The sequence below is a fragment of the Megascapheus bottae genome, chromosome 28, assembly GCF_031878675.1.
Source record: "Megascapheus bottae isolate mThoBot1 chromosome 28, mThoBot2.hap1, whole genome shotgun sequence".
NCBI lineage: Eukaryota > Metazoa > Chordata > Mammalia > Rodentia > Geomyidae > Megascapheus > Megascapheus bottae.
The window spans coordinates 14,885,448-14,909,133 of record NC_143536.1 but is presented as its reverse complement, the minus strand read 5'-3'; the positions used below and the strand labels follow the sequence as shown (position 1 = coordinate 14,909,133).

The 23,686-nt window shown below is 42.5% G+C and overlaps 1 protein-coding gene across 2 annotated transcripts in view; it reads left to right on the top strand.

The window, feature by feature from the left end:
- The window catches only part of Pi4ka (phosphatidylinositol 4-kinase alpha), a 117,549-nt gene that overhangs the window by 30,181 nt on the left and 63,682 nt on the right, over positions 1 to 23,686 (top strand). For both annotated transcript variants that reach the window (XM_090320563.1, XM_090320562.1), the window contains exons 10-19: positions 1,001 to 1,097; positions 4,207 to 4,398; positions 5,002 to 5,102; positions 5,908 to 6,037; positions 7,033 to 7,165; positions 9,175 to 9,270; positions 9,637 to 9,820; positions 11,180 to 11,283; positions 14,165 to 14,333; positions 18,855 to 18,905. In XM_090320563.1, the coding sequence (XP_090176689.1) occupies positions 1,001 to 1,097; positions 4,207 to 4,398; positions 5,002 to 5,102; positions 5,908 to 6,037; positions 7,033 to 7,165; positions 9,175 to 9,270; positions 9,637 to 9,820; positions 11,180 to 11,283; positions 14,165 to 14,333; positions 18,855 to 18,905 (1,257 nt within the window). The remainder of the gene's footprint in view (positions 1 to 1,000; positions 1,098 to 4,206; positions 4,399 to 5,001; positions 5,103 to 5,907; positions 6,038 to 7,032; positions 7,166 to 9,174; positions 9,271 to 9,636; positions 9,821 to 11,179; positions 11,284 to 14,164; positions 14,334 to 18,854; positions 18,906 to 23,686) is intronic.

Below are 23,686 nucleotides of genomic sequence, written 5' to 3'. Positions count from 1 at the left end.
AGCTCTTTAGCTCAAGGCTACCACCCTACCTTGGAGCCACAGTACCATTTCTAGTGGTTTTCTAGTGGGTAATTGGAGATAAGAGTCTGGCTTTAAACAGTGAGCCTTAGATCTCAGCCTCCTAAGTAGCTACAATTATAAGTGTGAGCCACCGCCCTGGCGTGAAAGGAGTTTTCTAGTGAGTTTTCAGTTTATTTTAGTGTTATTCCCATGTAAGAGCAACATGCCTGCTCTACTTGGCCCCTGAATATATTACCTCAGTGTCATTAATTGATGGTCACTGTCTCCATTTCACAGCTTTGAAGGTAAAAATTCATAGAGCCAACTAATATTTCCACAGTGAGCACTGTGGAAGCTGAGGGTCTATTTCATCTTCTTTGCCTCTTTGGATCTTCTAAAACTGTTTCTCCAGGCTGAAAGCTTTCTTCTTCTTCTCCTTCTCCTTCATCATCTTCTTCTTCTTCTTCTTCTTCTTCTTCTTCTTCTTCGTCGTCGTCGTCGTCGTCGTCTTTCTTTCTTTTTTTTTTTTTGGTGGGTCATAGGGCTTGAACTTGGCTTGGGCGTGGTCCCTGAGCTCTTCAGATCAAGGCTACTGCCCTACCCTTGAGCCAACCCCCACTTCTGGTTTTCTAGTGGTTAATTGGAGATAGGAGTCACGGGTCCTTTTGTGCCCAGGCTGGCTTTGAACCTTGATCCTCAGATCTCAGCTTCCTGAGTAGCTAAGATTACAGGTGTAAGCCACCTCATCCACACCAAGTCCCTTTTAAAGCTGATGATGGTGGGCTGTTAGCAATAGGAAGGTAGTTCTTCTCAGGATATAGTATTGCATGAACAGCCTGTTTCCCTTGGGCTTTTGCTTAAATAGTTGAAGAGAGTCAAGTGAGTGATGAGTCCTAAAAATATTATAGTTAATTCTAGGCCTTCATATATGTAAAGTCAAGTACAAGGTCAAGGACAATCAGAAGAATTTCTGTTCTTCGGTCATTTTTTTCTTTTGCAGGCCAACCCCAGTATTGATCTCTATTACACAACCTTCAGTGACCCCCTCTACCTGACCATGTTCAAGATGCTGCGTGACACTCTGTACTACATGAAAGGTGAGGACTGTTGATACGTATGAGTGAATGCAGGCTGTTGGGCTCCCTGGCTGATATCGATGGCTGGTGCCCGCTTTGTGTTGTAGCCCTTAAAAAACACATGTGAAAGCCAGGAATTTGAGACCAGGTTGGCAAACACAGCGAGACCCTCAACTCAAAACAACAATGAAAACAAATAGAAGCCCTTATATGAACAACATAGTCACATGACTTAATTTTGGGGGCAAAACAACAAAAACTGTTCATAACTTTATGATTCTGTTTTATGACTCTAGTAGACTCTAGCATTGTTAGCAATAGTATGACTTCTTCAGTAGGTTTATTCCTGAGCCATTTTTCTAACATATATATTACATTGTTGGAGTGTGCGCGCGTGTGTGTGCGCGCGCGTGTGTGTGTGCGCGCGCTGGTACTGGGGCTTGAATTCAAGTCCTGAGTGCTGTCTTTTAGCTTTTTTTGCTCAAAGATAATGCTCTATCATCTTGAGCTACGATAGGATCTTGACATTGTCTGCCCAGACTGGGTTTGAATTGTGATGCTCAGATTTCAGCTTCCTGAATAGCTGTAGGTGTGAGCTACAGGTGCCTGGTCTGTGAATTTTTTGTTTTGTTTTGTTTTTTGCCAGTCTTGAACCTTGAAGTCAGAGCCTGGGCACTGTCCTTGGACACTTTTTTCTCAAGGCTATTTCTCTGCCACTTTGAGCCAGAGCTCCACTTCCAGCTTTTTCTGAGTATGTGGTATCAAGGAATCGAACCCATGGCTTCGTGGATGCTAGGCGAGCACTCTACCACTAAGCTATGCTCCCAGCCCCTGTTTTGTTTTGTTAATGAAGAATTTAAACGTTGTCCTGGGGCTGGCAATGTGGCTTAGTGGTAGAGTGCCTAGCATGGATGAAGTCCTAGGTTTGATTCCTCAGTACCATATAAACAGAAACACCAGAAGTGGTGCTGTGGCTCAAGTGATAGGAGTGCTAACCTTGAGTGAAAGAAGCTCAGAGGCAGTGCCCAGGCTCTGAGTTCAAGCCCCAGGACTGGCAAAAAAGAAAAAAAAGAAAAGAATAAAAAGTTGTCCTATGAAAAGGACTTTTCATTTGGTTACTTTCAGGTCATTCCTTCTGTAATGCTAACAGAGCTCCCATACCCAGTGAACCTTCTCCACCCAACAACGTAACATCCCTGGCCTCCATTTGGCAGACCTAGTTTCTGGCTCCTTCATTTCTTTGTCCTCCTGTATTTCATTCCACTTTTGGCCCCTTTTCAGAGTTCTATTCTACATTCATTGGGTAGGCTTCTTGTCCTCTGGCTTCCATGGGGTCAGCTTTGTGAACCCTCTCTTCATTAAGTTCTCTGTTACTTTTTTTGTTTTGTTTTTTGAGACAAGGTCTCTTTATGTAGTTTAACACTGACATTGAACTCAGGGATTCTTCCCTGAACACTGAGACCACAGACATGTACACTTAGGAATATAGTTTTTACATGTCCAATGTAGATATTTTAGAAAATAGAATGAGGCATTCAAAATTTTTAAACTCAGAAGTAATATCTTAATTGATTTACAAATATGTGAACAAATATTTTCCTTTGTACAATAAACAAATTTCATTTTTCTGTGCTCTTTCCTCATGCTTTTAAATATTTTCCATAACATATTTTGTTGGCCACATAATATTCTATCATATAGATATATCATTATCCTAATCTAATTCAAAGGCTTCCAGGAAACTGTCAGGGTCACAGCAGTTAGGGTTTGGGTTCACTAAGGAGGAATGTTAGTAACAGCCCACCCTGGCCTGACTTCTAGGAGTTTCCATGTCCTCCTGTTTTTGCTGTATGTTCCTGATTTCCTTGATTAGCCTGACCTATGCCTGTTACAGTAATTATCTTGAATTCCAAAAGACCCCAAAGATGAGAGTTAGAAAGAAATCTACAAATTTGAATCAGTGTTCTAAAAATTCATTTCTCATTGCACCTACTTTTTGCCTTTGTCAGGTAACTGTCTCTTCCTCTCTGTACTGGTCATTAGGCTTGAACTTTATGCCTGGGTGCTGTCATTTAGCTTTTTTGCTCAAGGCTAGAGCTCTACCACTTGATCCACAGCTCTACTTCTAGCTTTTTTCATAATTAATTGGAGGTAAGACTTTTCTGCTTGGGCTGGCTTTGAATCATGATCCTCTGATCTCAGCTTCCTAAATAGCTAGGATTACAGATGTGAGCCATCTGTGCTAGTCTCTGGCTGTCTTTAAAGATAAACATCTCATTATGGAGTTCTTCCAATTGCCAATTAAACCAATTTCATCTCTAATGTATTTCAGATATTCAATTTTAGTATACTGACTGCTTAAAACAGAGGGCTTAATAATAGAGTGCTTGCCTAGCATGCATGAAGCCCTGGGTTGGATTCCTCAGTACCACATAAACAGAAAAAGCCCGAAGTAGCACTATAGCAAAAGAAGCCCAGGGACAATGCCCAGGCCCTAAGTTCAAGCCCCAGGACAGGCAAAAAGAAAGAAGAAAAAGAAAAAGCCCTGGGGCGGTGACGGGCAGAAGCAGAGGCAACAACAGCAGCCCCAGCAGCATGTGAGCCAGGCACTGTGCTCATTTCTATAATCCTAGCTACTCAGAAGACTCAGATATAAGGATTGTGGTTTGGAGCCAAGCAAGGCAGGAAAGTTCATGAGACTCTTATTTCTAATAATCTACCCCCTTTCCTCTCCCCCCACTTAAAAAAGCCAGAAATGGAGCTGTGTGGTTCAAGTGGTAAAGCACCAACTTCAAGCAAATAAAGCTCAGGCCCTGAGTTCAAACCCCAGGACTGGTACCCCCCCACACACACAAAAAACATCTGAGTAGCTACAGTTTGATAGAGCACTTGCACAAAGCCCTGTGTTTATTTAATCCCAACATCCAAACAGCAACAACAAAAAGAAGCGCGGTTCTGATTTCACCAGGAAATTATTTTATCTGATTACAAGTAATACGTATCTAGAAAATTAGCCAGTCTGCCTGTCCATACTCTTCAGTGTTCTTGGAGCCACATTTTGTTAAAGATCAGTGCCATTAATCTGGCACTGTGTTCTGGTGGAGTTTTATTTCTAGCTTCTTTCTCACAGACCTTCCCACCTCCTTTGTGAAGGAGATACACGATTTTGTGCTGGAACAGTTCAACACAAGCCAAGGAGAGCTCCAGAAGATTCTTCATGATGCTGACCGAATCCACAACGAACTGAGCCCCCTCAAGTTACGCTGCCAGGCGAATGCTGCTTGTGTGGACCTAATGGTATGGGCTGTAAAGGATGAACAGGGTGAGTTGCCTGCCTGTCTGGCACTGCAGACAGCCAGATGGTCTTCCTTGTTCTGTGAGTTCCAGGGATACTTTCTTCCCATGAGGTTTCCAAAGTCTTTTATGAACATGTACTTGTTTCCAGCATAGTCAGTCATTATGAGTGGCCACTTCCAAAGCACTTTCAGCATCACCTCCTGCTATAGCGTGGACATGTAGCTGTCCTGTGCTATAGTAGAGGACATTGGATCTAAAAAAGAGGGAAAGATCAAGGCTACAGGGCCTGTGTTTTTTCCAATGCTTCTTGCTGATTCTTTAGGCTTCCCTGTGGAGAGGTGGATGTTTAGAGCTGGAATTGTCCAGGATTAGAGAGAAATGGGAAACATTCGTGCAGAGTAAATACTATGGGACAAGAAGACTTAAGGCTAACAGAAGACAGTTTACACACAGTGCAGTGCAGATTGCTTGCCTCTAAAATCTTCTGTTGCATAGCCTGTCTTGTTAATAAACCTGCAACAGGTGTTTCTCTGGGATTTAATTGAATTGTGTGATTAGCTAGTGAGAAAGTACTTTGTGTATATTGGACTTGCTAATTTTTTGTACCCTTCTCTGATTTTGAACTAAGGTGCTGAAAATCTTTGCATCAAGCTTTCCGAAAAGCTGCAGTCCAAGACATCCAGCAAAGTCATCATTGCCCATTTGCCTTTGCTTATCTGCTGCCTGCAGGTTAGTGTCTCTGGTGTTTGAGATTCTTGATTCCCATGCACAAGGTATCTTTCTGTTGCAGTGTTCAAATTGGGGTTGGTCCTTCAGCAGTGAATCTAATATGGATTCTGGCCATTAAGGGAGCATTGGCTCCCCCTATAGGATATTGGAGTTTCTGCAAGTAGTATTCAGGCTACTTGCCTTAAAAAAAGCATCAGTTCCTCCTCTGTTGTGAGGCTGTCCTGCATGTTCTGGGCACTACTTGAGGCCAGCAGAATGGGCTAGAACACCATGAGACATAGTGCTGCAGTGTGTTCCTTGACGTAGTTTCCACTAATTCCATACAGGCCATTGCTCAACAAGCACATTTTTTTTTTTTTTTAATCTTAGTCTGATTCCAAAAGAAGTGAACATATTTTTTTTTAACCAGTCCTAGGCTTAAGCTCAGGGCCAGAGGACTGTCCTTGGATTTTTCTCAAGACTAGAATTCTACCACTTGAGCCTCAGCACCACTTCTGGTTTCCTAAGTATGTGGTACCAAGGAATCAAACCCGGGTCTTTGTGCATGCTAGGCAAGCACTCTACCACTGGGCCAAACTCCCGGCCCATGAAGTGAACATATTTAACAGTGTGTGGTCTGTATAGGGAAAAGTCAGCACCATCCCCTTCTTTGCCTTTGCTTCATTGACAGGCAGCCTCCGGGAGCTTTGACCTTAGAAGTGTGTGTGTGTGTGTGTGTTTATCAAACTTAGACGTTGAGTTTTCAGTACTCAGGGTCTGTTCAGGGTTCCTTCAGGGCTATATGTTGGTTGATGGTGTGTTGCAGGGTTTGGGCCGCCTGTGTGAGAGGTTCCCTGTGGTGGTGCATTCAGTGACGCCGTCCTTGAGAGACTTCCTGGTCATCCCATCCCCAGTGCTGGTGAAGCTTTATAAGTACCACAATCAGTACCACACAGGTAATAGAAGACTACAGCCGAAGCATGTAGTCAGCCTTCTGTCCCTGTGTGCTCTTGAAACACGATAGCAGGAACAACTGACTGTACAAATCTCACACAAATTCTTGTGACTGTACTTGGGCTCATTCCTTTCCATGCCTTTCCTTCTGTCTCTCCCTTTGGGTGCCTCAGTCTGATCTATTAGGGAATACCTCTCTACCTCCCCACTGAAAGCCTCCTTTTGATATTTTGTCACTCTGGTAGTCTGTGAGAACTGTATACCTCAGTGGTTGACTAGGAGCTTCATGTATACAACATCATCTGGTTCCCTCACTGTCAAAGCTGTATTCATGTGGGTGCTTGTCACCACTTCTGAATGATTTATTAAGAAATTGCTGATTTCGGGCCGGGAGTTTGGCCTAGTGGTAGAGTGCTTGTCTAGCATGCACGAATACCCGGGTTCGATTCCTCGGTACCATATACAAGAAAAAAAGCTGGAAGAGGTGCTGCGGCTCAAGTGGTAGAGTTCTGGCCTTGAGAAAGTCCAAGGACAGTGCTCAGGCCCTGAGCCCAAGCCCAAGACTGGCAGAAAAACAAACAAACAAACAAAAAGAAATTGCTGATTGCAAAAAAGAAATTGCTGATTTTATATATTCACCCCTTTATCATCCGTTCGTCCTTTTCATTTAACACATTCCTTTCATCCTTTCTTGTTGATCTTAGAATTTCTCTTTTAGAAATGTTTGGTCAGATGTTTTGAGAATGCTTTGTTTTATTTTTTTTTTTGGCAGTACTGGGATTTAGGTTCAGGCCCTCAAAGCTGGGCCTGAACCTCAAGCTGTGCAGGTGTTCTACTACTTGAACACATTCCTTAGAATGAATGCATGCTTTTTACAAGGTTAAAAGCGTTGTGTTTTGTTTTGTTTAAAAAAACTTTTAAGTGTTTTTTGAGTGACAGAGAAGGGGAATGGAAAGTAAAAACCAAATTGGACACAGGTTTGAATTTTTACATCTAGTTGCTGGCAATGATATAAAAATCAGTGTCACCAATGAGCATTCTGAGTCAACCCTGAATGTTATGTCGGGCAAGAAGAGCCAGCCGTCCATGTATGAGCAGCTCCGGGATATCGCCATTGACAACATCTGCAGGTAGGAGACTGGCTAGAGGGAGAAAAATGTTTTAGAATGGAAAGGGAGAAAAGTGGTGTAGACAAAGGTTTATTCTTAAAGAAGGGTGTTTATAAGTTTTAAAGTTTGTCTCTGGTCCTTTTAAAACACTATCTAAAAGAAATTATTGTCTTTTTGTTGTTGTTGTGGGCTTAAACACTAGGCCTGGGTGCTGTCCCTGAGCTCTTCAGCTCAGGGTTACCACCCTACCACTTGAGCTACAGCATCACTTCTGGTGGTTAATTGGAGATAAGAGTCTCAAGGACTTTAGTGGCCGGGCTGGCTTTGAACCATGATCCTCAGATCTCAGCCTCCTGAGTAGTTAGGTGTGAGCCACCTTGCCTGGCTTTTTTTTTTAATGCAAGTGATAGAACGTTAGCTTTGAGTGAAAAAGCCAAGCCAGAGCACAAGACCCTGAGTTCAAGCCTCTGTACCAGCACCACAAATAGATAATTTATTAAATTTAATGAATTAAATAAATAAATAAAGCTTTTTTTTCCTTTTCTTGATCATAAAAGTAGCAAAAATGTTTACTAGAGGAAATTTATAATATATAGGAAAAAAATAATGATCCATTAGCTCCTTGTCCAAAATAACAGGTTGTTACATTTTCTTTTTCTTGTGTAATACTTAATACATGAGAGAGATTGTGTTTTTTTTTTTTTTTACTGGTCGTGGGGCCTTAACTCAGGGCCTAGGTGCTGTTCCTGAGCTCTTTTGCTCAAGGCTAGTGCTCTACAACTTTGAGCCATAGCTTCACTCCCTATTTTTGCATAGTTAATTGGAGATTGGAGATCTGACTCTCATGGGTACCTTTCTGCCTGGGCTGGCCTTGAACTGCTGTCTTCAGATCCCAGCCTCCTGAGTAGCTAGGATTACAGGCATGAGCCATCAGTGCCTGGCTGGTAAATACTTTTTGCTTCTTGGATTCTTACTATGTGAATTCTTAATCTTCCAATTTGAGATTCAGATCCTTTTCTGTTGTTTGTTTCATGGGTCTTGAACTCTCAATCCTCCTGCCCAGCCTCCTTTGAGTTAAGATTACAGGTATGCAACATTATGCCTAGCTAGAAAACCAGATACTTTTGATTCCATGAAAATGAGTTTGTCCTTTTTAATTCTGACTCCTCATTTTCAGAAGCTAAATTGGGGCAGTAGCTCAATCTGGCTTAGAAACCGACAGATAAGGGAACATGAGAGATAGCTTGTGAGGTTTCAAATTTTTTCTTTTTTTGCTATAACATAAGCATTATGGTTTACTATTAGAACCTTGATGTAGGAACTAAGTGTGTATAGCTCAGTGGTAGACCATATATGCTTAGTGTTTATTAGGGACCCGGAGTGTGGCCTAGTAGTAGAGTGCTTGCCCAGTACACATGAAGCTCTGGATTCAGTTCCTCAGTACCACATACACAGAAAAAGCCAAAAGTGGTAATATGGCTCAAGTGGTAGAGCACTAGCCTTGAGAATGCCCAACGAGAGTGCCCAGGCCCTTGAGTTCAAGACCCAGAATTGGCACAAAAAAAAAAAAAGAAAAAAGGAAAAAAAAGGGGGTGGGGGCAGGAGCATAGCCTAGTGGTAGAGTGCTTGCCTAGCATGCACTAAGCCCTGGGTTTGATTCCTCTATACCACATACAAAGAAAAAAGCCAGAAATGGTGTTGTGGCTCAAGTGGTAGAGCCCTAGCCTTGAGAAAAGTCCAAGAACAGTGCTCAGACCCTGAGTTCAAGACCCAGGACTGGCCAAGAAAAACCCAAAACTCACTCTCCGCCCCATGAAGTTGCTATTTCTTCAGAACAGTCAAAGTAATGTATTGTCAAGTGAGCAAAATCAGCAACAGTTCTTTGAATTTATTCTATATAATGATATTTTACTCAGATTTTCAGGGTGTGTACTTCTGAACAGTTCTTTAAATGTTGTTGATTTGAGAAAAGGAAAAGAAAAACTAAAAAAAAGAAAAAACAACTACTGATGAACTTCCTTCCTGCTTAGGTGCTTGAAGGCTGGCTTGATGGTGGACCCAGTGATTGTGGAGGCCTTCCTGGCTAGCCTCTCCAACCGACTCTACATCTCCCAAGAGAGTGACAAGTATGTTCCTATCCCTTAGGGCAGCCAGTTATTCTTAGCAGGCTCAGGTAGGGTACCTGGCATTGTGCATGTTGGATCTCTTTCCTCATCACAGAGGGTAGGCCTATTGTATTTGTCACAGGTTTAAGGTGAAGCCTACCTCAGAATGTACATTCCCAACTACTTCATGAGAATTGAGAAAGATCTTTGTCCTCCAGCCTAGTACCCAGGGCCTTGTGTTTCTGCTGGTGATTAAAGATCCTGACTGTCATTCAGATGAATTCTTCATCAAGGCTGTGGGGAAATCAAGGTCTAGAGGTAGCCTGAGTTTTATTTTGCTACAGCCTACTAAAGTGCTACTGTCCTTACCTCCTTTTCCTCTTATAGGGATGCACACTTGATTCCTGACCACACCATCCGAGCTCTGGGACACATTGCGGTGGCACTTCGAGACACTCCGAAAGTAATGGAGCCAATTCTGCAGATCCTACAGCAAAAATTCTGCCAGCCCCCCTCACCCCTTGATGTGCTCATCATTGACCAACTGGGCTGCCTCGTTATTACTGGAAATGTAAGGGAAAAGGCGATGTAATAAGACCAGAACCATACAACTTACTAATAGTGACTAAATTTTGTTAATCTCCTTTCTCTAGAAATGTAAAATTTCCGAGTAGATTTACCTTATAACTGACCCAAATGATCATAGCTACTTCAATGCTATATGTGAAGAATAGTGTGGGGCTGGAAATGTGACTTAGCAGTAGAGTGCTTGCTTAGCATGCTCAAAGCCCTGGGTTCAACTCCTGAGCACCATATAAATAGAAAAGGCTGGAAGTGATGCTATGGCTCAAGTGGTAGATTGCTAGCCTTAAGCAAAAGGAAGCTCAGGGACAGTGCGCGCGCTCTCTCGCTCTCATTCGCTCTCCCTCTCTCTCTCGCTCTCTCTGCCAGTACTGGGACTTGAATTCAGGGCCTAGTCATTATCCGTTAGCTTTTTCTACTCAAGGCTGGTGCTCTACCACTTGAGTCACACCTCTACTTCTGGCTTCTTGGTAGTTAATTGGAGATAAGAGTCTTACAGACTTTCCTGCCCAAATGACTTTGAACTATTTTGTTTCAGTCTTGAAGCTTGAACTCAGGGCCTGTCACTTTCCTTGAGTTCCTTTATGTTCAAGGCTAGCATTCTACTACTTGAGCCAAACCATTTGTGGCTTTTTCTGTATATGTAGTACTGAGGAATCAAACCCAGGGTTTTGTGTGTGCTAGGCAAGCACTCTATCACTAACATATCCCCAGCCCTATTTTTAGCTCTTAATTTGAGGTTTTCTCTTCCTTTTTTTTTTTTTTAATTTTTCCTGGAGTTTGAACTCAGAGCCTCATGCTCTTGCTCAGCTTTTTCACTCACGGTTATTCTACTGGAGCCATGCCTCCAGTTCTGGGGTTTTTTTGATGGTTATTTAGAGGTAAGAGTCTTAAGGATTTGCCTGCCTGCTCTAGCTCTGAACTGGTATTCCTCAGATCTCAGTCTCCTGAGTAATTAGGATTATAGATAAGAACCAGTGATACTTAAAGCTTTAACTATGAACACTCTTTTTTTTTTTTTTTTTTGCCAGTCCTGGGCTTGAGCTTAGGGCCTGAGCACTGTCCTTGGGTTTTCTCAAGGCTAGAGCTCTACCACTTGAGCCTCAGCACTACTTCCGGCTTTTTTCTGTGTATGTGGTACCAAGGAATTGAACCCGGGTCTTCATGCATGCTAGGCAAGCACTTTAACCACTAGGCCAAACTCCCAGCCCGATATGAACACTCTTGATGGTCTTTTATGGCCTGAGAGTCTTTCCCTTTGGGTGATGAAAAGAAGAGCCTTCTCCATGTTTCTATAAGGGACATCTGGAGTCACAGCGTGGTGACAACACTTTTTGCTCTCTTCCAGCAATATATTTACCAGGAAGTGTGGAATCTCTTCCAGCAGATCAGTGTGAAGGCCAGCTCCGTTGTATATTCAGCCACCAAAGATTACAAGGACCATGGCTATAGGTAATTCTTCTGTACCTTCGTATCACCTTGGACCATTGTCAGAATGTAACTCTTTGAAAATGCATGGTTTGGGAATTTGTTGGGGATTTTTTTGCTTTTGTGTTTTCGGTGAACTCAGGGCCTGGGTGCTATCCCTGTGCTCTTTTGCTCAAGGCTACTTAGTACTCTGCCACTCGAGCTATGGCACCACCTCCAGTTTTCTAGTGGTTATTTGGAGACTTTCTTGCCTAGGCTGGCTTTGCACCTCAGATCTCAGCCTCCTGAATAGTTAGGATTACAAGCATGAGCCACCAGCTCTTGGCTCTGAAATTCTTTTTTTCTTATGAAAAAAATTCTTTTCTTTTTATGAAAACTATATGCTGCAAATCAGTGCATATACCAGGCAGGAGATAAAAACCCATATCTGATTGTCATTTAAAGCTGACCACTGTACATCTCAGTGAGCATGGCTCCAGTTTCCCTCCTTTGTTTGGAACAGGCCCAATCTGCACACATAGTTGGCCTTCTTCATGGAGCAGCATGTTATCCTTGTCATGGATATTTTTTTGCATACTATGTTTAATGGCTATGTAGTATCCTATTGTACATCTGTGCAAAGATTTTTCTAACCACCCCCTAGCTTGGATATTGTGTAGTTTTCTAGTTTTCCTGCCAGCAAGTGCTTCATTAAATAATCTAATAGTTATGAATCTGTGGGCATCTTTGTTTTTGTGCTGGTCCTGGTGCTTGAATTCAGGACCTTCCCACTGTCCTTGAGTTTTTTCTCTCTCTTGAAGGATAGCACTCTACCCCTTGAACTATATAGCTCCATCTCTGTCTTTTTAGCCATTAATTGGAGATGAATCTCATGGACTTTCCTGGCCAGGCTATCTCCTGTAATCCTCAGATTTTAGCCTTCTGCGTAGCTAATATTACAACTGTAAGCCACTGGCACCCAGCTTTAAGATTAAATTTTAAAAAGGAAGATGTCCAAGAAATAGGCATTGCATAACCTCCCTCCACCCCACCCACACACACTTTTTTGTTTGTCAATCCTGGGGCTTGGACTCTAGATCTGGGAGCTCTTCCTGAGCTTCTTTTGCTTAAGGCAGGCTCTCTGCCACTTGAGTCACAGCACCACTTCTGGCTTTTTCTGAGTAGTTTATTAGAGATAAGAATCTCATGGACTTTCCTGCCAAGGCTGTCTTTTAACTTCAGTTCTTAAATCTCAGCCTCCTAAATAGCTAGGATTACAGCATGTACCACCAACATCTGGTTGTATATTCTTTTGTAGTCTATATTTATACATAGTTTGACCAGTTTACCCTTGTAAATTGAAAGAAACTTCCTTGTTTTTTCCTTGACCCTTCCTGGGAATGCTTTAAGCAAGGGGCATGTTTCTATATGTTTGAAGGATTTACAAGAGAATGTCAGATCAGTAGAAGAGGGGGAAGGGGAGGAAAAGTTAGGAGGTTGGTAGAAAGAAGAAAGCCCTTTTGATGTATTCCTTTTTTTTCCTTCCTTCCTTCCTTCCTTCCTTCCTTCCTTCCTTCCTTCCTTCCTTCCTTCCTTCTCTCTCCCTCCCTCCCTCCCTCCCCCTCCTCCCCTCTCTTTCTTTTTTTGCCAGTCCTGGGGCTTGAACTCTGAGCCCAGCCAGGCTCATTTTTTCTTTCCTTCTGTGCATCCTAGTCTCTGTAATGACACTGACGCTCTGGCCCAAATACCTCTTTTCCTATGTTGCTTCTTTTCTCTGAAAGTGTTTATTGGGCCACTGTGTAGAAGAAGGTGAGAGAACTGTGGTCTCAGGCTATTCTGGGCAAAAACACAAGACCATTTCTAAAAAGGCCCTGAGTTTATTCCCCAGGATTGTACCCCATAGGGAGAAAGGGAGTAGGATTTGTCTTATTCTCACCTAACTAGAAACAGAATGGTGTGTGTGTGTGTGTGTGGTGTGTGTGTGTGTTTGTGTTTGTGTTGGTACTGGTCTTCTGGCTTGAACTCAGGACCTGGGCATTGCCCTTGAGCTTTGTTACTCAAGGCTAGCACTCTACCACGTGAGCCGCAGCTTCACTTCTGGTTTTTTTTTTTTTTTATGGTTAACTAGAGATAAGAGTCTCATTGACTGTCCTGCCCAGGCTGTCTTTGAACCGTGTGACCTCAGCCTCCTGAGCTAGAATTACAAGTGTGAGCCATCAGCACCCAGCTTCACTTAGTTTTTAATTCCTCCCACCTATGAACTGGAAATTACTATACTTGGTGTACTTAGAATTAAACCAAGGCTGAAAGTCTTAAGCAACTCAAGAACATGCAGCATGGAAGTGGCAGAGCCTGGCTAACTCCAGGGCTACATGTGACTGATGGGCAATTAATAGATTTTACATGTGGTATTTATATGGCTCCAGACCATTGGTCATTTGCTGAGTGTTCCATGTTTGCTAATTCATCAGCTCTGGAGTTAGGGAGCACTGTGGGAAGAAGTGATCGTTAGGTGAAAGTTTTATAGGTATTAAATAATAAGCTAAGGTCGCCTGTGATTTGGGAAAGAAAAGCAGGGCCCAAGCAGGGAGTGTCTGGGAATGAGTACTTCCATTTTCATCCACGCATTAGGCTCTTGATATTTCAGAGGAAAATGTCCTGAGCCCTTTACAGTACCCTGGTATACAGACTTGGACCATGGTCCATTCCTTGCACTTCAGAAGAGAGGGCTACAGTCATCTCTGCAGCAGGTCACTTTTTCTAAGGGATTATTTGTCAGGAAGATGGCATGTTCATCAACTTCTGAGAGTGATTTGGCTCACAGGTGCATGATGAGACTGTCTGGCTTCACCTGGTGTCAGCTTGCATTATCTCTGAATGCCAACTGCCTGACACAGTTGATGACCATTGTTATTTTGCTCTTTAGGCACTGTTCTTTGGCAGTGATTAATGCTCTGGCCAACATTGCAGCCAACATCCAGGAGGAACATCTTGTAGATGAGTTGCTTATGAACCTGCTGGAATTGTTTGTGCAGCTGGGGCTGGAGGGGAAACGAGCCAGCGAGAGAGCGAGTGAGAAGGGGCCGGCTCTCAAGGTAAGAAGGAGATTGTAGCAGCTTTTCTCATCAGCACTTCTGCCCAGCTGTCCCAAGCTGAGTTCGTTGAAATATCCCTTTTTTGATGCTAGGGATCAAACCTTAATACTTCATATATGTTAAATAATGTACATTCTACCAGTGAGCTAATAGTTCCTCCATCCCTCTCAGGTGATTTAAGTATATCTGTAAAGAGCAAGAAAAAAGGGGCAGGGATGCTAGCAGGGTTTAGAAGAGAACATGTCTTCTTCATCAGATTGCATCTGTCTCATGACAGTCACCTCCCCAAGCCTAGATGACAGCATGATGGTAACCTACCATGAATTCTTTCTAGGCCATTCTTTCCCTTACGTATTATGAACCAATGTGCCTGTGAACTTTGGTGGGAGAATGTAACAGGATAGTTATATAAGGCCAGGGGCACTTTAAACTGGGCTGGTTAAACTGGGCTCCTCTCTGAGGAGGGTAATGTCTGAATTGACAACTGCAAGAAACACACCTCCACGTGAAAGTCTTGGCCAAAAGGGAGTAGCTAGCACACAAAAGGATTTAAGGTGTTTACCATCTGACAGTTGTGTGGTAATTAATTTATTAAGTCTTCTAAGGTGATGAAAAGCTGAGGCTATTGTAGAAGAGAAGAGGATGTATCCTTTGCATCCCAGCCATAGGTGTCAGGGCTATAGGGATGCTGCAAACAGGGGTACTGAAAACAGAGCTTTGGGCCTCTGAGTCCATACTACAGGAGCTCAGATCTAGCCACTCACTCCTCTATGCCAAATAAAGAGACATATTAAAGAGCAGGGAAAAGAGGTTTATTACGTGTCAACCATGGCAAGATGGTACTTTAGCACCTCCTCAGCCATCTTTGACTTCTACCTTAGATTAAATAAGGTGAATTGAAGGCAGGAGATGAGAAAAGTATGCATTGAGAAAACTATATCCAAGTCACGGGTATGAGTTGTTCTGACAGTCAATTGTCTCAGAATTTATGAAGTCAAACCCCGTTACAATAGTCATTGGTTCTTGGGTCATGGTCTTTTCTGAACGACAAGATGGCCTTTCGGTAGTTACACAAGAAAGGACAAAGATAAACAGAATGGACGAGTTTGGGGTACCTAGCTGTTACCTTGCTCCCAGTTCCAGATTGTGGGCCCAAGTAAGGAAACAGTGTTTCTCATTAAAATAATGAAAAGAGGTTGGGAGTTTGGCCTAGTATTTGAGTGCTTGCCTAGCTTGCACGAAGACCTGGGTTCAATTCCTTGGTAACATATACATAGAAAAAGCTGGAAGTGGTGCTGTGGCTCAAGTGGTAGAGCTCTAGCCTTGAGCAAACCCAAGGACAATGCTCAGGCCTGGAGTTCAAGCCCCAGGACTGACAAAAAGAAAGAGAGAGAGTGGGGGGGGCGCCAGGGGGGGTGAGAGAGGAGAGTTAAAGTACTTTTTATAGTGTTATGTAAGTGAGAAGGGTGAGGCTGATTTTTCTCCTGGGAATTGGATTTCAGTGCCCTATTGGGACCCTTAGCAGCTCTCATCTGCCTTCTCTTGATATGCCCATCTTTTTTTTTTTTTTTTTTGGCCAGTCCTAAGGCTGGAACTCAGAGCCTGAGCGATGTCCTTGAGCTTTCTGAAGGCTAAAGCTCTTCCACTTGAGCTGTTACAGTACTATTTCTGGCTTTTTCTTCATATGTGGTACTGAGGAATTCAACCCAGGTCTTTGTGCATGCTAGGCAAGCACTCTGCCATTAGGCCAAACTCTTGGTCCCCCATCTTTCTTTTCTTTTCTTTTCTTTTTTTTGTGCCAGCCATCGAGTATGGGGTTTGAACTCAGGACCTGGGCACTGTCTCTGAGTTTTTTACTCAAGGCCAGTACTGTACCACTTGAGCCACAGCTCCACTTACAGCTTTTTTGGTGCTTAATTGGAGATAAGTGTTTCATGAGCATTTCAGGCTGTTTTCAAACAGAGATCCTTAGATCTCAGCCTCCTGATGGTGGTGACCATCTGACTTGATATTCTTCTTTCTAGGCTTAAAACCCTTGAAATTTAATGTCATTTAGAGGTTAGGGCCACTGTAAGGATCTCTTTTTCTGTCATTGGATACAAAGCCTTGAACATCAGTATTTTAGCACAGTAATTCCTGTTTGCTAAGTGCTGAATATATATTTATTGAGCATCTGCCATGATTTTCCCACTGAAATAGGACTTCTGGACTAAAGGCCAGAATAGCAGTGGTGGTGGGATGCTGTCGAGGACAAGCAACTATAATTAGAGATTAAACTTAAGATGTTGTTTCTCTTCATCATGCATTCCTGAGGCTTTCAGTTTCCCAGAATAGGAGCAGGCAGAGTACTGTTCATGCACAGAGTACTGTTCATGCATTCCAGCTCAGCCACATAACAGCTATATGGCCTTGGCATGTTATTCAAACTCTCTATGAATCTTTTCACTGGATATTAATATAGGCAAAAGACTCAGAACCATGGCTGGCCATCCTTAGCTACTGTAATTTTTATAAATAGAACATCAATTAAATGTGTATGCTTCCAGAAATTTAATCATCTCTTGTAGTTTTCTTACATTTTTGTATTTAGCCAAGAACTTAACCTTTGTATAATTATTTAGTAACTTTCAAATCTTCCTTAACTTGGAATGGCATATTTTTGTAAAAAAAAATACAGAAATTTACAAATAATAAAGAGTTCTCATAACTACTCAGATAAAGTCATTGATGACATTTTGATGTGTTCTTTTTGACTTATAATGCATATGAGTATTACCTAACTGATACTGGACCGCAGCATAATACTTTTTTTTTTTTTTTTGCCAGTCCTGGGCTTGAGCTCAGGGCCTGAGCACTGTCCTTGGACTTTCTCAAGGCTAGAGCTCTACCACTTGAGCCTCAGCACCACTTCCGGCTTTTTTCTATGTATGTGGTACCAAGGAATTGAACCCGGGTCTTTGTGCATGCTAGGCAAGCACTCTACCACTAGGCCAAACTCCTGGCCCATAATACTAATTCGTGCTTTGTTTGTTGTTGTTGTTGTTGTTATTTGTTTGTTTGTTCTTAGGTTGGTTATGGGGCTTGAACTCTGGGTCTGGGCACTGTCCTTGAGCTCTTCAGCTTAGGGCTACCAACCTACCCCTTAAGCCACAATGCCACTTCTGATTTTCTAGTGGTTAATTGGAGATAAGAATCTCACGGTCTTTAGTGCCTGGGCTGGCTTTGAACATTGATCCTCAAATCTCAGCCTCTTGAGTAGCTAGGATTACACACCCAGCTTCTAGCTCGTATTTTATTTAACATTTGCTATGGCTACTTTACCAAGGTGACTAAATATTTTTCAGATAGTAATCTTCTTAATGGCTGTTTCATGTTCAGTTATATAAAGTACCACTATTTATGAACTCATTTATATAATCAGCAATTTATCTTTGATGTTTTGCTATTAAAATTATGCTAGAGGGGTGGGAGTGTAGCCTAGTGGTAGAGTGTTTGCCTAGCATGCCTGAAGACTGGGGTTCGATTCGTTGGTACCACATACATAGTAAAAGCCAGAAGTGGTGCTGTGGCTCAAGTGGTGGAAAGCCCACAGACAGTGCTTAGCCCTGAATTCCAGCCCCAAGACTGGAAAAAAAAAATTATGCTAGAGAAGCTGAGCATACTTATAATCCTAGTAGCTCAGAAAGCTGAGATCTGAAGATTGCTATTCAAAAACAGCCTAAACAGAAAAGTCCATGGAATTTTTATCTCTAGTTAACCAGCAAAATAGCTGGAAATAGAAATATGGCTCAAGAGTACCTGCTAGAATACAACCTGGAGTAAAAAAGCCAAATGAGAATGTAAGGTCCTAAGTTCAAGCCCCAGTACTGACATTTAATAAAAATAAAACCAACACTGTGGCTCAAAGCGGTGGAGCACTGTCCTTGAGCTGACTAGCTCAAACCCTATGACTTAAAAAAGAAATCCTCTATAATACACTATATCTGTGACAGAATGCCTTTTCTGTCCTATTTCCTGAAGCTAAACTATTTTCCCCTTTCTTCTATGCCAGCCTTCACCCAACAGTTCTATCAATATATATATATATATACATATATATACACACATATATATACACACACACATATATACACACATATATATACATATATACACACACATATATCTGCATATATATATACACACATATACATATATATACATACACACACACATATATGTGTGTGTGTATATATATATATATATGTATGTATGTATCGGTATTTATATGTCGGGTTTTGTTTTTGCCAGTCCTGGGGCTTTGAACTCAGAGCTTGGGCACTCCTTGGGCATTCTCAAAGCTAGTGCTCTACACTTCCTGCTTTTTGTCTAAGTATGTGGTACTGAGGAATCAAACCCGGGTCTTTGTGCATGGTAGGCAAGCACTCTACCACTAGGCTAAACTCCCAGCCACACTGTTCTATCTTTTAAAAAAATAAAATAAACATGTTTGTCAATTACATGAATTTTTTTCTTTTCTAGGCTTCTAGCAGTGCAGGAAATTTAGGAGTGCTCATTCCTGTGATAGCAGTGGTGAGTATATATTAATTAAATTGCTTAAACTCGTGATACTACACATATGTTTTAAGTGATGCACACCAAATTCCTTACAGAAATGTTATTTTGAGACCTCAGTGATTTAATAGAATCACCATTTCCACCTCCACCAGCAGCAGATCTCTGTGCCAGCCCTACATACCTCATTATCTTTACTCTGCCCTGCTGAGTAGGTTTCCTGTTCCGAAGTCCTAGATCTGAGCCTCCCCCCTTCTTTTTTTTTTAAACCAATGTTGGATTTGAGCTCAAGGCTTCACACTTGGTCAGTAGGCACTCCACCACTTTGAGCCATTCTTCCAGCCCAGCTTTTTCTTCTTCTTGTTTTTGTTACTGGTTATAGGGCTTAAACTCAGGACCCAAGCACTGTTCCTGAGCTTTTTCACTTAAGGCTAGTGTGCTACCACTTTGAGCCACAGCTGTACTTCCAGTTTTCTGGTGGTTAATTGGAGATATGAGTTTTGTTTTTGTTTAGTGGGTCGTGGGGCATGAGCCATTGGTGCCTGGCCAACCCAGCTTTTGGCTGTTTTTTTTTTAGTTGGTCGTGGCACTTGAATTTTGGGCTTGCCTGGGCACTGTCCCTGAGCTCTTCAGCTCAAGACCTGTGCTCTATCATTTTGAGGCACAGTGCCACTTCCGGTTTTCTAGTGGTTAATTGGAAGTAAGAGTCTCCTTGACTTTTGTGCCTGGGCTGGCTTTGAACTGCGATTCTCAGATCTCAGCCTCCTGAGTAGCTAGGCTTACCACCAACGCCCAGATTGCTGCTTATTTTAGATAGATTCTTACAAATGTTTGTTTCTTTCTTAACTATCTTTAAACCTTGATCCTTTGGATCTCAGCCTCCTAAATAATTTAGGATTACTAGCATGAGCCACCAGTAACTGGCTTTGAGTCTTCTGTGCTACGTGTCTCACATTCTTTATTGGTGCCTCTGACCAATGCTGGGCTAGCCTTGCTTCCATTCCTTTGTTGGCTCCTTCCCATGAGCCACAGCCTTCAAGGAATCTTGTTGGCACTCAAAGATATGGAACTACATCCTCGGACACTACTATGGATATGGGCACCAGTGTAGCCTCTTATAACAGCACCACTATGTTGGAGAGCCCATTTTCATCTTGTCTTATTTTATCCTGCATCCACTGCTTCCCAGATGACCTTTGTAGAAGTTGTTTTCCCATTCCTACTCATTCCCAGCTACAGTCCTGAGCTGAGGGCCCAGTATTTTAGTATTTTTATCCATTTCTTATTTTCTTCCATCTGTTTAGTCTACTTTCTCATCTTCCTTGAACTATCCTTCCTATTCCTCCCCATTTCACCCCACCACTAGTACTTCAAGTCTTGAGAACTGACGTATTACACTGACTAGGCCTATCTTGCGGCAAAGCTATGGGGATAGCCTACAAGTCAGGAGATTGGGCGGGAAGGTGAGGGTGTGGGCACAGAGATATAGCTCTCATCTTTTTTTTTTGGGGGGGGGGCTTGAACCCAGAGCCTAGGCAGTGTTCAAGAGCTCTCTTTGCTCAAGGTTAGCACCCTGCCACTTGAACCACAGCTCTACTTCCAGCTTTTTGATAGTTGAAGATGAGTGTCATGGATTTTCCTGCTTGGGCTGGCTTTGAATGGTGATCCTTAGATTTCAGCCTCCTGATTAGCTGTTGCTGCTGTTCCTCTTCCTCTTCCTTCTCCCCTTCTCCTTCCATTCTCCCCTTCTCTTCCTTCCCTTTTCCTCCTCCCCTTTTTCTCCTCCATATTCCTGTGAACTTTTCCAAGTATGTTTAATGATGGTTATTTAGAGCTTAATAAGTTTATATTAAAAACAACTTGCAGGGATACTTTGTTCTTTGAGGGAGCACTGATAAGTGAAGTTGGCTGGAAACACCAGATTTAGTTGGTTGGGCATCTGGGACACTGTGAGTGCCTGAGACCCACCACACAGTGTCAGTGTAGGCATTACCATTATAGTTTTAACAAAAGTTAATGGTTATATTATGGGGGAGGAAACAAATATTTGATTTTATTGCTCAACAAAGAGCACAGGGATCATGGATTCTCCCATTTGTTTTGTGGTTACCCCTTGGACCTTCTGAGAAAAACTGATTTCCAGAGGGGTTGTGGGGTTTTCATTTTGTTTTCGCCTTTGTGTTTTATACTTTTATTTTTTAAGAGAAAAATATACTCTGTGTTCAGTCGTTAATGGCATAGTGCCTTAAGTTAGTTTGTTGAGTAAAAAGGGCCAGAAGATTTATGGCCAAAAAAACCCAACAACTGGATTTTGGTCCTAATGTAGTTGTTGACCTATTAGTGACCTTGGGAACCTGGACAGTCACTGGGCAATCAGGTTGTGTGATCTCTGAGACTCTTTCCTGCTTAGATTTGATGATCTTTATCTTGTAACTTTGTGACTATATTTCTTCAGTAATATTTTTTCTTCCCCCTGCCTTTTTTTAAAAATTATCTTCAGCCAGGAGTTTGGCCTAATGGTAGAGTGCTTATTTAGCGTGCATGAGGACCTGAGTTTGATTCCTCAGTACCACATACATAGAAAAGCTGGAAGTGGTGCTGTGGCTCAAGTGGTAGAGCGCTAGCCTTGAGAAAAGCCCAAGACAGTGACCAGGCCCTGAGTTCAAGCCTTAGGACTGGCAAAAAAATTATCTCCAAATAGTTATACAAAGGGATTTTTATTTAACATGTCCATTTATATATACAGTGTACCTTGGTCAGCGTCATTCCTCCCATCACTCTCTTCCCCAACCTCTCCAGAAATATTAAATTACAGTGTAATGGTAGGTCTTTGTCAGATCTTTTGAAAATGCCTAAAAGATCTATCTGAAGCTTAGAAACCTCATCATTCCATTGTTTTAAGGTAGTAGTATGGTGAGATGTAGCCTGTGCTCAGTTCTGATTGCCAGGCATGGTGGCTCACATCTGTATTCCTAGCTACTCAGGAGGCTGAGATCTGAGGATTGATGTTCAAAGCCAGATCAGGCACAAAAGGACCTGAGACTTATCTCCAATTAACCTCTAGAAAAAGGGAAGTGGGGCTTGGCTCAAGTGTAGGGCAGTTGCCTTGAGCTGAAGAGCTCAGGGACAGTATCCAGGCCAAATTCAAGCCCCATGACCCACCAAAAAAAAAAGAAGAAGGTGTTCTACAAGAACAGGACCAGGAGTTTGGTCTAGTGATAGAGTGCTTGTCTAGCATGCACGAAAACACAGGTTTGATTCCTCAGTACCACATACATAAAAAAAAAATCTGCAAGTGGTGCTGTGGCTCAAATGGTAAAGCTCTAGCCTTGAGAAAAGCTCAAGGACAGTGCTCAGGCCCCGAGCCCAAGCCCAAGCCCAGGACTGGTTTAAAAAAAAAGTTCAATATTCCACTGAGAACAGGTTTATAATTGTCACTGGTAGCTGTTGCGGCCTTGGACAAGTTACTTATTCTCTTGGGGGCAGTAGATGAGCTTTGTGGATTAACATTTTCTAGGTTATGGACTCTTCTGTAAACTTTGTGCTTTGTGTTTCTTTTCCATAGAAATGCAGCTATGCTCAAGGTTATTTCTTGTAACCTCAGGCAGTTAAATGGGACAATCCATCCTGGACCCCTAAGTAGGAATTCCTAGAGGATAAACTATTTTTTGTATGTGTGCTGGTACTAGGGCTTGAACTCTGGGCCTGGCCATTATACCTTAGCTTTTTCACTCACTACTGGTGCTCTGCCACTTGAGCTGCACCTCTTTTTCTGGCTTTTTAGTGGTACATTGGGATAAGAGCCTCACAGACTTTTCTGCCTTGGTTGGCTTTAAACTGAAATTCCAGATACAAATTCTTTTTACCTTTATAATAACCCTGCAAGGTAGGTGCTGCTCTTGCCCTCATTTTATAGATGAGGATGCTAAAGCACAGAATCTGCTCAGAGGCTCCTACTATATGTTAGAGCCAAGATTCAAACACAGGCAGCTTGGTGGAGAGCCTGTGATCTGAATTAATATTCTACTGCCTTAAGAACTCATGGGCCAATTTTTGCCAGAGGGAATTAGAAGGATTCCAAGTTGATGGAAGTGAACAGAGATTGTTCGGTGGCAATGCCCATGCCCTGAGTTTAAGCCCCATAGCCGACCAAAAGAAAAACAGAACCTGTAATGGGGAGGTTGGGCTCAACCCTGTTCTTTCCTTTTCAGTAGAGTACAAGAAATTATTAAAGGAGTAAGTGGGGAGGGATGGCAAGAAAACCAGGCTCTGGGGCCTCCTGTCTGGATTTTACATCAAGGCCCAGGCAAATAACTTCCCTTCTATGGATTTCACTATAGGTGATAAGAATGGAGACCTCGGGGCTGGGAGTTTGGCCTAGTGGTTAAAGTGCTTGCCTAGCATGCATGAAGACCTGGGTTTGATTCCTCGGCACCACATACATAGAAAAAAGCCGGAAGTGGTGCTGTGGCTCGAGTGGTAGAGCTCTAGCCTTGAGAAAGTCCAAGGACAGTGCTCAGCCCTGAGCTCAAGCCCAGGACTGGCAAAAAAAAAAAAAAAAAAAAAAAAAAAAGAATGGAGACCTCCTAGGTTTGGTGTGTGTTCTATGATATACCCCACAAGCATACCTTATACAGTGACAGTGCATACACACAGAGAGAGGGCAGGAGGAGGGGGGAGAGGCTTAGCACTCCCTTTATGCTGCTCCAGTTGCTGGTATTGACCTTATTAGATCAAAACTCCTTTGTGACCCGACTCCTTGCATGAGCCTAGAGTCAGGCGAACCTTCCCTTTTACCC